Raw genomic sequence first — 16,514 nt, 5'->3', positions numbered from 1 at the left:
GGGGACAGACAAGGGTCCCCTGCAGCCCCCGATTCAGAGCTTCGACCACCTGCCCACTCTTCTCCTGGATCTTCGAGTGCTTGGAAGGAGGGGCAGGAACAACACCCAAGAGGCATCCCTTACGAGGGGACTGGGGTTTCACTGTGTCCAGGGCGGCCAGAAAATGCTGGGAGCCGAGCAGGAGGCCCCGGAGCCTCTCTGGTTCCTTAAGGGGGAAAACCTGGGCACCTCACACGCCGTGGGACACCTGCTCTTCAAGAAACACAAAGTGGCACGTGTGAGCGAGGCGGTGGGGACACGGGGACGCCGTGCGGGGTCGGCGGGGATGTCCACCGGGGCAGCCTCCATGGAACAGCGTGGTGGCTGCTCAGAAAGTTACAGACGGAATCACCGTAGGCCCCGGCGGCCCCGCTTCCGGCCATGTCCCTGGGAGGACTGAAAGCCGGGTCTCGAAGAGCCACGTTCCCAGCCACAAAGGGTCGGACACAACCCCGTGGTCCGTCCTCGGGAGACAGGGTGAGCCGAGTGTGGTCCAGCCCTCACGGGACCGTCACTCAGCCGCGCCAAGGAAGGGAATCCTGACGCCTGCTACAACGTGGAGGAAATGTGAGTACATGACGCTGAGTGAAAGTGGGCCAGACACAGAGGACACAACCTGGCTGTGTGACTCCTACGAGATCTATTGAGCAGACACATTCACGGGGACGGACCGTGGCCGGAGGGCGCCGGGGCCGGGGGAGGGATGGGCTCGGTGTCTCAGGGGGACAGAGTCTCAGTTTTGCAAAATGAAGAGTTGAGGAGATGGACAGTAGAGACGGGTGAGTGCAGCGTGAATGTCACTGAACGTGCACTTAAAACTGGTTACGATGGGGGGCGCCTGGGCGGCTCAGGGGGTGAAGCGTCTGCCTTCAGCTCAGGTCATGATCCCGGGGTCCTGGGATCGAGCCAGCGTCGGGGTCCCTGCTCAGTGGGGACCTGCTTCTCTCTCTCCCTCTGCTGCTCCCCCTGCTTCTCTCCCACTCACGCTTTCTCTCAAAAAAACAAATAAAATCTTTTACAAATGCTTAAGGTGGTAAATTCTATGTTATATGTATTTTACTATAAAAAATTGGAAAAAAGAAGGGAAAACTAGGATAAGGAAGAACTAAGAGAAGCCCCCGAGCCTTTCAGACTCAGGACTGACAGAGAGATGCCATCCGGTGCGCAGGGAGCAGGGACAGTGACGGGCAGGCAGGGGAACTCCTCCAGGAACCCACAACCCGGCAGCGGGGACGGGCAGGGCTGGGAGGCCATGGACACTGGAGAACAATGAACTCCAAGAAGAACAGAAACAGGACTTGTCATGGGGTCACAGACAAAGACACGCTCCAGGGAAACCTGGTGACCCAGGAACCTGAGAAAATCCCAGATTCCCAAATGACGGACACGGGCAGAGACCTCCCAGGTGCTTCTGCTCCCAGACGTAGTGTAGAACATAGCTTCTGATCATGCTCGGTTTGGGTCAGGAATCGGGAGAGCCCAAGGTTTATAAATGTTCCCACAAAACAAAGAAACCACTAAAAATTCTGTAACGAGTCTTTCTGGAAGAGCGAGAGAAGCCTATCCAGGACACAAAGGGCGGTGCGCGGGAGCCGACCAACCTTGCGTCGTTTCCAAAGGCTCACTAGAGAAGAGAGGACTCTGACCTTGAAGGTTTAGGGGGAAACATTGTGTAAGGAGGAAGTGTGTCACAGGCATAAAGCAATATTTATGTTATTTTAAAAGGACACACATTTTCCCTGGGAAGAGAACATGAATAGAAACAAGGAAGTGACCGTGTGTCCAGCACCTCACCTGACCCTGGGCAGGTGTATAAAGGGCTCCTGGCCCAGGAGGCCCCACACCTGAGCACTGTCCTCTGCACCTGCTCCTCTGACCTGCTCCACCCTCAACCCACCAGAACCATGGGCTGCTGTGGCTGTTCCGGGGGCTGTGGCTCCAGCTGTGGGGGCTGCGGCTCCGGCTGCTGTGTGCCCGTGTGCTGCTGCAAGCCCGTGTGCTGCTGTGTGCCAGCCTGTTCCTGCTCCAGCTGTGGCTCATGTGGTTCCTCCCAGTCCAGCTGTTGCAAGCCCTGCTGCTCCCAGTCCAGCTGCTGTGTCCCCTGCTGCTCCCAGTCCAGCTGTTGCAAGCCCTGCTGCTCCCAGTCCAGCTGCTGTGTCCCCTGCTGTTCCCAGTCCAGCTGCTGTGTCCCCTGCTGCTCCCAGTCCAGCTGCTGCAAACCCTGCTGCTCCCAGTCCAGCTGCTGTGTCCCCTGCTGCTCCCAGTCCAGCTGCTGCAAACCCTGCTGCTCCCAGTCCAGCTGCTGTGTCCCCTGTTGCTCCCAGTCCAGCTGCTGCAAGCCCTGCTGCTCCCAGTCCAGCTGCTGCAAGCCCTGCTGCTCCCAGTCCAGCTGCTGTGTCCCCTGCTGCTCCCAGTCCAGCTGTTGCAAGCCCTGCTGCTCCCAGTCCAGCTGCTGTGTCCCCTGCTGTTCCCAGTCCAGCTGCTGTGTCCCCTGCTGCTCCCAGTCCAGCTGCTGCAAGCCCTGCTGCTCCCAGTCCAGCTGCTGCAAACCCTGCTGCTCCCAGTCCAGCTGCTGTGTCCCCTGCTGCTCCCAGTCCAGCTGCTGCAAACCCTGCTGCTCCCAGTCCAGCTGCTGTGTCCCCTGTTGCTCCCAGTCCAGCTGCTGCAAGCCCTGCTGCTCCCAGTCCAGCTGCTGCAAGCCCTGCTGCTCCCAGTCCAGCTGCTGTGTCCCCTGCTGCTCCCAGTCCAGCTGTTGCAAGCCCTGCTGCTCCCAGTCCAGCTGCTGTGTCCCCTGCTGTTCCCAGTCCAGCTGCTGTGTCCCCTGCTGCTCCCAGTCCAGCTGCTGCAAGCCCTGCTGCTCCCAGTCCAGCTGCTGCAAACCCTGCTGCTCCCAGTCCAGCTGCTGTGTCCCCATTTGCTGCCAGTGAACATCTAAAGCTCTGAACCCAGACCTTGGGTTTCTTTCTCAGTGTTTGGTGAAACCTATATTGTGATTTTCCTGAATCAGCTCCTTTCACATGTCCTATCCTGAGCTCACTCTGGAGCCTTTATCTCTCCATGTGTGGGAACTTGGTCTACAGACCCAGGAGGACCCTGTTCTGCTGCGATAGAAGACAGACGTCATTCATGTGGTAGAATCGGGTCCCTCTTACCTGTTCTTGGGGAACCATACATTTTTGCCGAGGTCACTCTGTGGCCCCTGCGGGGTCCCGACACCAGCCCCGTCTTGGGCTTGACCAGGACTCCTGCAGATATGATAGCCTCTGGGCCCATCCCTCCTCCTGAAGATACTCTACCCCCAATCCTCATCCTCCTGCCCGTCTCACCTCGGACTCCAGTGGGAGCCGAGTCCCAGGGGAGCAGCAGATGGTGGGTTCCCCTAATCTGAGGGACCCTTTGCCGCCAAGAGTTGGCCCCACTCCTGAGCATCTCTGCGTGGCTGGCTCCTGTTCCCCGATCCCTCTGGTGTGTGTACTGAGTCAGGACCTGCACCGTGAAATCCCCAAATAAACACTCCCCCACCCCCAATGTTGTTCTCGCTGTGGTCCTTCATTCTGGTGTCCGACTAGCAGAGGCTCTGCAGCCTGTGTGGCCCCGGATGCTTCTACAGAGTCCGAAGGTGGGGCCCTCCGCCCCGCGTTCCCTGAAGCAAGCTGTGCAGGAGAGGAGATCCACAGCTGGGGAGGGGGACGGGCCAGCACCAGAGGGCCCCTCTGAGCTGTCACTAAGGTTGCCGCCAACCAGGGTGCTGTTTGTATTCAAAGTGGCAAAACATCCAGTGAAGTAAATGCTTCAGGTCCTCAGGCGCCCGCCTGTTCCAAGCCCGCAGTGGCCTCTTGTGGTCAGTGCTGGGCTCACAGGACAGCTCACACCCCACGTGTCCATCAAAAAGCAGAACACTCGTAGGGAAGCTCTATTTTTAACTTCTTAAAAAACCTCCACATTGTTTTCCAGAGTGGCCGCGCCAGCTTGCTTTCCCGCCGGCAGTGCGGGGCGGTCCCTTTTCTCCACTTCCCTCCAGCACGTGTTGCTTCCTGTCCTATTAATTCGGGCCATTCTAACCAGTGTAAGATGGTATCTCTGCGTGGTTTTGATTTCAGTCTCCCTGATGGCTAGTGACGATGAACGTTTTTTCACATGTCTTCATTGGAAAAGTGTCTGTTCATGTCTTCTGCCCATTTTTTTGCTATGATTATCTGTTTTGTGTGTGTTGAGTTTGAGGAGTTCTTTTTTTTTTTTTTAAAGATTTTATTTATTTATTTGTTATAGAGAGAGAAGCGGGAGCGAGCACAAGCAGGCAGAGAGGCAGGCAGAGGCAGAGGGAGAAGCAGCCTCCCTGCCAAGCAAGGAGCCCAATGCGGGACTCGATCCCAGGACGCTGGGATCATGACCTGAGCCGAAGGCAGCCGCTTAACCAACTGAGCCTCCCAGGCATCCCTGAGGAGTTCTTTATAGATCCTGGATGCCAGCCCTTTATCTCTAGTGTCATTTGTGAACATCTTCTCCCATCCCGTGGGTTGCCTCTTTGTTTTGTTGACTGTTACCTTGGCTGTGCAGAAGCTGTTGATCGTGACGAAGTCCCAGAAGTTCATTTTCACTTTTGTTTCCTTTGCCTTTAGAGCAATTGCACTACTGAGGATTTACCCCGAAGATACCGATGTCGTGAACAGAAGGGCCATCTGTACCCCAGTGTTCATGGCAGCAATGGCCACAATCACCAAACTGTGGAAAGAGCCAAGATGCCCTTCAACGGACGGATGGATAAAAAAGATGTGGTCCATATCCACGATGGAGTATCCCGCAGCCAGCAGGAAGGATGCACACCCAGCATTTGCATCGACGTGGACGGGACTGGAGGGGGTTCTGCTGAGTGAAGTAAGTCAAGCAGAGAAAGTCACTTATCATATGGTTTCACTTATTCGTGGAAAATAAGGAATAGCAGGTAGGACATTCGGAGAAGGAAGGGGGAACTGAAATGGGGGACGAACCCTGGGAGACTGTGGGCTCCGGGAGACAAACTGAGGGTTTTAGAGCGCAGGGAGCGGGGCTTAGGGTCCGCCCGGTGATGTGTACTAAGGAGGCACGGACCGCACGGCGCACTGGGTGTGCTAGGAAACAATGAACCTGGAACACGACGTCAAACACTAATGCTGTGCCGTCTGGTGACTGAGGTAACATGATAAAATAAAAACCAAAAAAAAAAAAAAAAAGGCAGAAAGCTCTGGGGTAGCTCTGGTAGGAACAGGACCAAGCCCCGTACTGGATGCGTCACCTGGAACCGAGAGCTGGGGTCCAGATGCATTTCTCGAAGCAAGTACTGGTCGGCGGGTGCGGTTGCTGTAAAAGTTACGTCACACCGGCTGACTTAAAGCAAGAGAGTTTCTTCTCTCACACTTCTGGAGGCCAGACCCTAAATCCAGGTGTGAGGACCACACTCCCGGGGGTTGCGGGGAGGGGCTGTTCTTCGTCCTCTTCCAGCTACCGTGGCATCTTGGGCTCACGCCCATTTCATGCCGAACACAGTCCTGGGCCACACCGCTGCCTCCTGTTCTGTCCGTCTGTCTGTCTCTGCGTCTCTCTGGTAAGGACACCTGTTGGCATCTATACCCCGCCTATAATCTGGGCAATGTCCCCTCCTCAAGATCCTTATCTTGTTGCATCTGCGAAGACCCTTTTTCAAAATACGATTCACATTTACTTTTTTCTTACATAAGGGAATGCTCACAGGTTCTAGGAATTAGGACAGGACGTGAATTTTGGGGGACCACCATTCAGCCCACGACAGTCTGCCTCGTGGACCCCAAACGTCCACCTTTGTCCCATGTGCAGGACGCACACACCGTATCCCGAGAGCCCCTAAATTCCCAGCCCGTTACAGACTCAGGTCGTGTCAAACACCATTAGGTCGAGAGTCCCAGATCCCATCACGGAACCATCTGAGTCCAGGACGGGTGATACTCCGGATATGACCCGTCCTGGGGCAAATTTCCCCTCCATCTGAGGGCAGGGAAACTAGAGCATAAATTATCTGCTTCCAAACCACAGTGCCTAGGCGAGGCGACATCGCAGGTGCGGGCATCCCCGCGGCGGGAGGAAGAAAGCAGAGGAGGCAGCAGGTCGCCAGTCCCCGAAGGCTTGAGACCCAGGGGGGCAGCTTCTGCGGGGTCTGCCGGTGAGAGGGTGATCCCATCACTCATCCTACAAGCAGGGGAGCGCCTACAAAGTCCTGCTTTCATATGGAAATGTTCAGACTCACAAGAAACACGAAGGCCTCTCCGGTTCCCTCGGCACCCCGCACCGTGCTCCCTCCCGTGGTAGGACTTGTGTTTTATTATTGTGGTAAAGTACAGAGAACATAAAATGTGCCGTGTTCGCGTGTCTAAGTCCACAGCTCAGGGCACCACGTCCGTCCGCACTGTCCGTGTCCAGAACTTTCCATCTTCCCAGGTAGAAACTCTGTCCCCGCGAGACACGGACACCCCCACTCTCTCTGCTCAATTATCATCTTTCTCGTAACCCCAGGACATTGTCAAACACGAGAAGTTGACGTCGGGGCAGCACCGTGAACTCGGGCACAGACTTGCTCAGATCCCACAGTCTCTACCTTGTCATTCATCGTCTGTGAGGCTCTGAGCCTTCAGAGAAGCATGACCGTGTCCCGTCACCCTAAAAACACGCCCTCATCCGTCCCTGGATAACTCCACTGTCCCCACAGTCCTGAGCCCTGGCCACCCTGGGAGTGACTCTGCTGGGGAGCGTGAGGTAAGCGTAGCCGCACAGCGTGTGACCCTGCCTGGGTGACGTCTTGCTCCCGGCGACCGCCGCACCGAGGTCGGTCCAGGTGGCAGCGTGGATCAGGAGATCGGCCCTTGGACGGCTGAGCTTCCTGCGGCCGGCCGCCTTCGCGAGGGCGGGGCTTGTTGGGTTGCTTGTTTGGCCTCTCAGCCCCGCCGAGACAGGACGGTCCTCCGCCCAGACTTCTGTCTAGATGTCAAGACCGACGAAGCCACACGTGCCGAGGTCCGCGTGTGGCTGGTGCGGTGCACGGGCGTGCTGACATGACACGGCACGTTCTGCTCACATCAGGCTTTCTGGCGAGAGCAGCGTGGCCCCCAAGCACGGGAGAGCGAGCAGGGCGAGGAGATGGTGTGGGGTGTTCAGGGGGCAAAGGGCGGGCTGGCTGGGAGCGCCCTGGGATGCTGGCCTGCACCGTGGTGGGGGCACCAGGCTTCCCGTCCAGCCTGTCCCGGTTCGGGGCAGAAGAGGAAGAGGGAGGCTGCGCCTACAAGTGTCAGCGCCCCGCGTCCCGCGCCAGAGACGGGTGACAGCCTCACAGCGTCCTTGGCTGGGGACTCACTGCAGGGCGTGGAGCCGCCTCCATTTCTGGGGCATTCGGGTTGCTGCCTGCCTGTGTGTGTGGATTTTGGGGTTTGATGTCCTCCAGGGAGAATATGCAGAATGCGGCCACCGGGCCATGCGGTAGTGTTCGTTTCACGGCCCAGGCAACGCCGAGCTGTCCTCCAGCGGAGCGGCTGTCCCCGCCCGGGGTGCGTCACACACCCGGTCGTTCCCTATCCTCACCGGCGCTTGGCATCTTTAGTAACTTTAAGTCACCCTAGCGAGTGTGTGGGGGTGTCTCACTGCGCCTTTAATTTGTTTTTCTTTTTTTGCTTTTAAAGATTTTATGTATTTTTTTGGAAGACGGAGATAGGTGAGCACAGGCAGAGGGAGGGGCAGACTCCCCACTCCCAGGACCCCCAGATCATGATCTGAGCCGAAGGCAGAGGCTTCACCGGCTGAGCCACCCCGGAGTCCCTGATTTGAATTTCCGGAAGGTCACGATGCCGAACATCTTCTCAGGTGAGTGAGTCCCGGCCCGTCACACGGCTTCTTCCTTGGAAAGCCTTTTTATGACTTTTGTCCACTTTTCCATCAGGGTGTTTTTCTCACTGTTGTGTTTGGAGAAGTCTTAGATGTCTTGTAGCCCAGCGGTCACATTTGTCGTTTTTCAAGTATTTTCTCCCTATCTGAGCTTGTTTTCCCACTGTTTTCATGGGAGTTCCACGGAGTAACCCGTCTTAATTTTGATGAAATTCAATTCAGCAGGTTGTTCTCTGGCGGATCGTGTCTTTAGTGCTACATCTGAGAACGCCTTCTCTGCCTAAGTCATGAAGATTTTTCTGTTTTCTTATAGACTTTTTATAGCTCTGTGGTTTGCATACTATGATCTATGTTGAGTTAATATTTTAAAAAATATGAGGTTTAGATCAAGATTCCTTTCCCCTACATGTATCTAATTATTTCAGTGCTATTTGTTGAAAAGTCTATACCTCTACCATTGAATTGTTTTTGTATCTTTGTCAAAGCCAGATGGCCCTACTTGTGTGGGCCTCTTTCTGTATTCTCTATTCGGTTGCATTCTGTTTGTTACATTCTTTTTTTTTTTTTTAAAGATTGTATTTGGGCACCTGGTGGCTCAGTTGGTTAAGTGTCTGTCTTTGGTTCAGGTCATGGTCCTGGAGTCCCGGGATCAAGTCGCACATAGGGCTCCCTGCTCAGCGGGGACTCGATTCTCCCTCTGGTATCTCCCCTCTCATGCTCTCTGTCTCTCAAATAAATAAAATAAAATAAATTTTTTTTTTTAAAAAGATTTCACTTAACAGAGAGAGATAGAGTGCATCCCCAAGCAGGGGGAGAGGCAGGCAGAGGAGGAAGCAAGGTCCTTGTTAAGCAGAGAGCCGGATGCAGAACTCCATCCCAGGACCCTGGGATCATGATCTGAGCCAAGGCAGAGGCTTAACCCACTGAGCCCTCCTGGCGCCCCGCTATTTCTTACATACTAATCTCTATCCTGTTACTGTCTCTTGTCTCTTAGCTACATTCTGTTCTCTGTACTGTTTCATTGATCTACGTGCCTTTCCTTTCCTGATGCCACGCACTGTCTTGGTTTTTGTAGATATATACAAAGACTTAAAATCAAGTAGAGTTATTCCTTTAACTATATTCTTTTTCAAAATTGCTGTGACTATTTTAGTTTCTTTATCTTTCTATATAAGTTTTAGAACCAGCCTGTCTATATCTACAAAGGACCCTGCTGGGATTTTGATAGAAATTTCTAACTGTAGATCATTGTGGGAAAGTTGACGTCTTAGCTATGGTGAGTTTTCCAATCCATGAACATAGTGTATCTCTCTGTTTATATAGATCTTTTTTGGTTTCCTTCATTAGCACTTTTTAGTTTTCAGCACACTGAGTATATTTTTTGTTACATTTATGGTTATGCATTTTATTTTTTAGAGAAACTAAATGAGCTTTAAATTTGGTTTCCAACTGTTCATTGCTATCGTATAGACATGAGTGATTTTTGTGTGTTGCCCTTGTATCCTATGACTTTACTAGACGCAGAAAGCGTTCATTGACTCCAAGAGTTTTGTTTGTGTTTGTTTTGTCTGTAGATTCCTGAGGATTTTCTGCGCAATCACATCTTACTGTGAGTACAGTCAGCTCAGCTCCCCGCAGACTCCCAGGTCACTGGGCTTTCTCCGAGCTGCTGTCACCCCTGTGACTTCCATGACAGCCCCTGACGCTTCTTCTCTTCCGTCATCCGCGGAGCTCATGCTCCCCAGGGCTCTGTCCTCAACTGCTCTTCTCTACACCCTATAATTGACCTTAAGGCTGAAATTATCCAGCCTTGTTCATTCCTGGTTTTGTTGCCACTGTCAGTGCTGATCGCTTCTAGATCTGCAAGACTCTGAACTCCAGGCCTGTTTTATCTGACCACACTTGGGAAGCCTCCGTTTTGGTATCCTGTGGACACTGTGAATGCGACCTGTCCCGTGGACACTGTGACAGGCAGGAGTATAAAATGACCCTCAGTTACCTTTGCTCTTACATAATTTCTTCTCGAGCATGGGTGGAACCTGTGGTTAGGGTGAGATACGGCCTCCATGGTTTTGTTCTGCTATACGGCAAAAGGAATGTTCACAGGCGTGATCAAGGCTCCTGAGCAGCCAAGTTCATCAAACGGGAGACTATGCTGGGTGGGCTTGCCCTAGCCAGTGAGCTCTTATAAAGGGAGCCCGGGTGCTGTCTATACGATAGACAACTCCTGCTGGTCTGGGAACCAGACAGCCACGTTGTGAAGTCTCTGGGGTCCCGGGGGAAGGAGCCGTGGGTGGTCTCTAGTGGCTGAGAGTGGCCATGGGCACGCGGCTCCGAAGAAAACGGGAGCCCCGATCCTATAATCACAAGGAAAACACCGAGCAGGCTTGGGAGTTCCAGAAGGGAACCGTGTGCCGCTGATGTCCACACTGGCCTCGTGGCAACCTGAGCAGAGGACCCAGACTTGCTGAGCCTGGACCCCAGACCCGAGGAAACCGAGATAATAAGTGTGTGTTGTGTTAAGCCTCGGAGTGTGCGGTAGCGCGTCCCACAGCAGCCGGAAACACACACACCTTCTCTTAGCATTTGGTCTCCACCAGGTCTGCTGCAGCCTCATCCTCATGCCCACGTGGACCAGATCATGCGGCCTCCACAGCCCCGTGTGCTCCACCGCTCTGCCTGTGCATTTGGGCTTTCAGTGACCCCCCCCCATGGAACGAACGTCCGGAAACCCCAGACACTGCCCGCCTGCCATCACCCGCCGGCTCTCTAATGGCCAGCAAGAGGGTCGGGCTCCTGTGTTGGGTTCAGCTCTCTCCCCGATCCTGTCGGTGGCCCTCCCTGCGCGGCGGAGCACTTGGCATGGATGGAACACTCAGTCTTCACCTCGACGCTGTGAGGTAGGTACCCACGGACTTCGTTTTACAGATGAGGAAACCGAGGCACCAGGAGGACCCGTTACTTACCAAAGGTCACACAGCACCTGGTGCTGACTGCCCAGCCTGTGCTCTTCCCACAGTCCCTCGTGCCGTGGGTGTTCGTCTGTGCCCTCAGACACGCTCCCCCGAGCCCTGCATGACATCACCGAATTCCTTTTAAAAAAAAGATTTATTTATTTATTTGAGAGAGAGAGAAAGGACCCAAGCTGGGAAGGGGTGAGGGACAGGCAGACTGCTCTGACGGCGGAGCCCGACACCGGGCTCTATCGCAGGACCCTGAGATCATGACCTGAGCCAAAGTCAAGAGTTGGACACTTAATCAACTGAGCCACCCATGTGCCCTTCACTGAATTCTGTACCTGAGAAGACCCTCGGTCCCACTCAGTGTCCTGCACGGCTCCTGGGCTCCCTCCTCTGCAGGAGTGAGAGGGCCAGAGCGAGACACTTGGGAGGAGTGATCGCGGTGGGGGCGTAGACCGGGCTTTCACTCATCAAGTGGGACCCAGAGAGAACTTCACCATGAGAAGGTGGGAGTGTGTTTACTTCAGGGTTTCACCAAGCCTTGCTGGGACCAAACAAAATGCAAGAAGAGCCGCAGAAGTGACCATGGACTTGCAGGTGCTCAGAGAGGCCCCTCGTTTGAGGGATCCCGGGAGGTTCTGGGCTCAAGCTCCAAGAAGCCGTGAGGGTAGGGAGGGAGGAACATGGGACCCCCCTGCGGGTGGTGCTGGAGTTGGGGGATGCTGGCTTTCTATCAGGACGCGATGGGCAGGAGGATGATGGCATCTCTACCGGTCTTCACCTGCAGCCGGCCTGCCCAGCTGTGGAGACTGAGGATAGGATGGCGTTCCAGCCTTAGGGCCACAACACACAGCCTAGGGCGCATCCTGAGAAACCTGAAATGGAGTGAATCACCTGAGTCTGTGGTCAGCAGCTCAGATCTTGCACTGGCAGCAGACGGGGACACAGCAGCTGGACTGGGAGCAGCAGGGCTTGCAGCAGCTGGACTGGGAGCAGCCACAGGAGCCACAGCCCCCCTTGCCGCCCCCACAGGAGCCACAGCTGGAGCAGGAACAGGCTGGCACACAGCAGCACACGGGCTTGCAGCAGCACACGGGCACACAGCAGCCCCCACAGCCGGAGCCGCAGCCCCCACAGCTGGAGCCACAGCCCCCACAGCCGGAGCCACAGCCCCCACAGCTGGAGCCACAGCCCCCACAGCCGGAGCCACAGCCCCCGGAACAACCACAGCAGCCCATGGTTCTGGTGGGTTGAGGGTGGAGCAGGTCAGAGGAGCAGGTGCAGAGGACAGTGCTCAGGTGTGGGGCCTCCTGGGCTGGGGCCCTTTATACATCTGCCCAGATGTTAGACGGTCATCACTTCCCTGTTGCTATTAATATACTTTCTTTAGGGAAACTCTGCCTTTTTCTTTCCATGTTGAAACCAACCACACAAGCATTTGTTTACAGGCATTTTTAATGTTTACCGTTTTCGGTGTTGTCATCGAATGCTGGCGACACCACAAACGGCGGTGCGGCCCCTCGAGGGCCCAGAAGCACGAGCACAGAGTGCCGGGCTGGTGGGGGCTCCCGGGCTGTAGAGAAGGCTCTTCTGTGGGGCCTGCTGTGGGGACTGTCGCCCCTCCCCTCCTTCTCTGACACTGAGCTGTTCCGTGGCCCCCGCTTTTCTCTTCCATCTCATGCTGTTTGAGCCCTGGAGCTGCCTTACCCCTTCTAGACAAGAATGGGGGGTCCTCTCTGTCCACAGGCCCAGACGCCCAGGAGCCATGTGGGAGGTGCCCACACTTTCCACGGAGATACAGAAGCTTCTGGGTGGGCTGGATTGGCGTTCCGGGAAGCCAGTGTGCAGAGGTGGCGATGAGAAGGGGCCTCCTCTGCCTCTGAAGACACAGCCCCTCCCTGGTGAAGCCGCCCCAGCCCCCGGGGCCCTTCCAGCTTGTTCATGCCCGGGCTGTGGTCATCAGCCACACGGGCTGGCGGGCAAGGCGGGCGCGGGGCGGGCAGGAGACCTGCGCTGCAGGCGGGATGTGATGGTGCCGGCGCAGGGGCCGCAGGGGCCCTGACCTGGGTCCCGGCCATGGGCTCCCGCGTTGGGATCTCAGCGGACAGGCTGCTTCTCCTTCTCCTTCTGCCCAGCTTGTGCTCTCCCTCAAATAAATAAATCTTTTTTAGCAAAATAAAAAATTTGTTTGGAGAAAACAGGGCTGATTTCGTTCCAGATAGCCTTGCTCTGGGAGGTCCTTCCGCAGGAAATCTGAAACAAGACCCCGTTTGCGTGACAGAGAAGGGTCCCGCATGTCCCGACTCAGGCCGTGTAGACACGCCGGGTGGACGGGGTTCTTGAATCCGGCTGCTCCCGTCACCTCACCTGGAGGGGAGTGAGATGTCACGTGAAGCGGTCCCTGTGCGGCGGGAGCCTCTCGGACGTGTGGCCAGCACGAGGACAAGCCCGGGGCACTGGACATCGGGCAAGTCTTCACCTCAGCGCAGGGCGATCCCCGCTTGGCTCGTGCGGTTTGAAGAGGACAGTCCGTCTGCACGTCCGGCTGCTCCTACCCTCCTCCTAGGCCATGGAAGCACCACTGGTCCAGACCCCAAAGGGGGTCCCCACGGACAGACCAGGGGCAGCTGGCTGTCGGGGTTCTGGTTGTGCGCGGTTATTTTTATTTTTATTTTTTTATCTTTAAAGCGCTGCCGTCCTGTCGTGTGAGTGCACCTTGGTTCACTTACTCTGAGGCGACCCTTGGGGCTCTCCCAGGCGACGCAGCTTCAGCCGGGCGTCCGGGAGAACGTTCCTGGGAAGCAGGAGCAGCGGTGCTGCGGCAGCCCACCTCCCCCGGGACCCCCGCGGCTCCCTCCCGCACGCGCTCCACGGCGCCCTGTCGCGCTCTCTCCCTTGGTGACGCTGTCTCTCTCAGCGGGGACCCCGCGTTGCTCTTTGTGTTTCGTTCCTTCGTTCGGGGTGTGCGCGTCCTCTTCGTGCAAAGGGGGTGTCAGCCGGAGTTCTGCCGGTGCCACGTCGCCCCCGACCTCGTCCCCCTTGTCCTCCGGCGCTTCCCGGTCTAGGCTCGCGCCCCCCACACAGCTGTTTCTCTGCGCCTCTCGCCTGTGACCCACCCCGTCGGGCCCGGGAACACGCACGAGCGCGCACGTTGGCAGACACAGCCGTGGGCCGTGAGCTCGGGCAACAGCTCCGCGTGGTTCCCGCCCCTGCCCCCACCTGCTTTCCCGGTTCTCACACGGGACCAGCTTAGTGACCCGGTCTGCTGTTTGTTTCCCGTCCTGGGATGTAGTACCCACGTGGGCTGTGCTAGCGCAGCCGAGCGGCGGGAGGCAGCGCCTCGCCCCCAGGAAGGTGCATCCCCCAGGCCCGGGTTTCCCCACCCCCACCTCCCGGCTCTCTGGGCCTCCACCCGGCCTGGCTTCCAGTGTCCGCGGGGAAGGACAGTGAGCCGCCGCGCCGGCCGGAGTCCTCAGTGGTTACAACGGAGCCCGGGAGACGCTGACGGGACGTAGCGAGGCTTGACCTGCGCCCCCCAGAGTGTTCGCTCGGGTCCTGACCCCTGACGTCTGGGAGCGTGACCTTAGTTGGAAACAGGGTCTTTGTGGATGTAAGTGAATGAAGACAAGGTCACGGGGTGCGCCCTGATCCAACAGGACCGGTGTCCTCTTAGGAAGAGGAGAGACGGACATACGGGGGCCACATGACCACAGAGTAGAGACAGGAGCCACATGGCCACAAGCCCAGGCAGGGACGCCTGGAGCCCCAGGAGCGGGGGGAGGCGAGAAGTGTCCCTCCCCCAGAGCCTCCGGAGCTTGGCCCGCACCAGATGTCGGACGTTGGCCTCCAGACGGGAGGGATCCCGTGGCTCTCAAGCCGGTGGTGACGGCAGTCCCAGGAAGGCACGGTTGTCTCTTCCTGAACGCGTGGCTGCCCTCTGCGCCATGGCTGCCTGTGGTCCCGTGACGTGGCAGTGGCGGCAACAGGCCCCACAGAAGATGCCCGGGCTTTGGCCGCTCGCTGCGCGGTGCGGTGACTCTCCGTGTCGCGACGGAGGACGGCGACATCAGTCAGCGGACAGGAAGAAGACCCTTTCTGAGGGCCCAGGCGGAGCTGCCACGCAGGGGGAGGTGACAGGTGGCTTGTCTTCAGAGGGACATGAGGGGGAGGATGGGGAGGACTCGGCCCCCGGGACGCTCTGTCCGGGGAGCAAGTGAGCGGCGGGACCTGGTGGGAACCCGGGCCTCTGCCCAGCACACGGCCCTCTGCTCTCCCGGCCGAGGCCCGTCCAGGCCCCAGGTCTGGGTGCGTGTGTCCCACAGCACTTGCCAACCCCTAACCCCATAGCTGCCGGCCGGCCCCTCTTTACGGACGCGGCGGCCTCTGAAACATGCTGGGGGCGGTGTTTCAGAGCTGCTTCTGGTCGGGGGCTCACTGCCTTGTGGGGTTTTTCCTCACTCAGCCGGTGCCACCGCAGCTTTTTCTGCTTGTTCGGGGGGTCCAAGCTAGTGCACTGGTCACGGCTTTGGGACCCCGGTCGGCTTCTCCTTGACCTCAAAACCCTGTGGGGGAGAGTCCATGATGCCATTTCCCATGGTCACACAATGACCTGGTGGGGGGGGGTCTGCCCCTTGACTCCAGGCCTCTGGCTCCAGAACCCAGTGTCCTCACCGCTATCCCAATGTTTCTCAAACTGAGGTCCCCAGCACCCCATCAGGGTGTCCGGGACGTCAACACTCTCTTCACAATTATTACGCGACATCGGTTTCCCTTTCTGTCTTTCGAGAGTGAATGGAGGAAGTTTCCGGAAGCTACACGAACAGTGGTCGTGGCAACAGTGATGACAGAGGCCGGTGAGCTCCCGCCTGTCCACAAAGCGGCCCCTCACCACTGTCTCGGTGGGAGGGGGAGGCAGCCGCTTTTCAAAGAAACGGGTCCCGTGTGTCTACACGGAAAGGGCTTACTCGTGTGATTTTACTGATTTTTAAATTTTTTCAGTGTTAACCTTTTATTATCAGGGAAATAAACTCCCTCCTTGTAAAATTTAATCCTATTTCTCCCAAGTTCTCTTGTGCTGTGACTGAGTCACAACATCTGCAAGTGTCGGTGTCCGGCGAGATGACCCGGATCCATCGTGAAGCAGCGGCTGCGACGCATTCGGTCCCCACCTGCCTCCACGGGCGGTTGCACTGTCTTCCCTGCGGCCAGAACGGTCCAGATCTGCGCTCAGCGGCGGGGTGACACCCCACACGGCGCGGCCGACGGTGGCTGCCATGTGGTGCGTCGCGTGCCCAAGACCCTTTTGCTCGTCACCGGAAACCTGCACCTCCCGACCCCCGGATCAGCGTTACCGAGAATGAGCTGGTCCACAGGTGTTCCAAACCTCGGCCAGCGCGAACTCCCGCTATCCCGTCACACACGGACCCGCATAAACAAAAGGCTTCGGGACCCTCGGGAACGGTAAGGGGGAGGTGCCGTGGGGCCCCCCGGGGACCACCCTTCACCCCTTGTGGTCGCGGCGCTCAGGTCCTGCTGGCCTTGGGAGAAATTATGAGACACAAGTTTGCTATCTTGAGACCTTCCCTTCTGCGAACGGAAGCTCCCGACCAGCTGGGCAGCCCCCGTGACAATTTC

General features: G+C 56.9%; 1 protein-coding gene across 9 annotated transcripts; it reads left to right on the top strand.

Moving 5' to 3' along the window:
- The first annotated feature begins 4,701 nt into the window (after positions 1 to 4,701).
- Positions 4,702 to 14,992, top strand: LOC123387975. Of its 9 annotated transcripts, XR_006602484.1 has the most exons (6): positions 4,702 to 6,353; positions 6,562 to 7,586; positions 7,719 to 7,899; positions 9,495 to 10,820; positions 11,408 to 11,477; positions 11,668 to 13,549. XR_006602484.1 is itself a non-coding variant. In XM_045066681.1 (3 exons), the coding sequence occupies exons 1-3, from the start codon at positions 10,693 to 10,695 to the stop codon at positions 12,940 to 12,942; spliced, it is 657 nt and encodes a 218-aa protein (XP_044922616.1). In that variant the 5' UTR covers positions 10,504 to 10,692; the 3' UTR covers positions 12,943 to 14,992. The 9 variants fall into 9 exon arrangements, 1 of the variants encoding a protein (XP_044922616.1); XR_006602481.1 differs by adding an exon at positions 9,096 to 9,196 and having other exon boundaries at positions 9,495 to 13,549; XR_006602489.1 differs by having other exon boundaries at positions 9,495 to 10,427; positions 10,521 to 13,548.
- Positions 14,993 to 16,514: the final 1,522 nt, after the last annotated feature.

The sequence above is a fragment of the Mustela putorius genome, unplaced genomic scaffold, assembly GCF_011764305.1.
Source record: "Mustela putorius furo isolate JIRA1106 unplaced genomic scaffold, ASM1176430v1.1 tig00000127_pilon_pilon_pilon, whole genome shotgun sequence".
Classification (NCBI taxonomy): domain Eukaryota; kingdom Metazoa; phylum Chordata; class Mammalia; order Carnivora; family Mustelidae; genus Mustela; species Mustela putorius.
The sequence above is the reverse complement of the archived record's forward strand: the minus strand, read 5'-3'. Positions and strand labels throughout refer to the sequence as shown.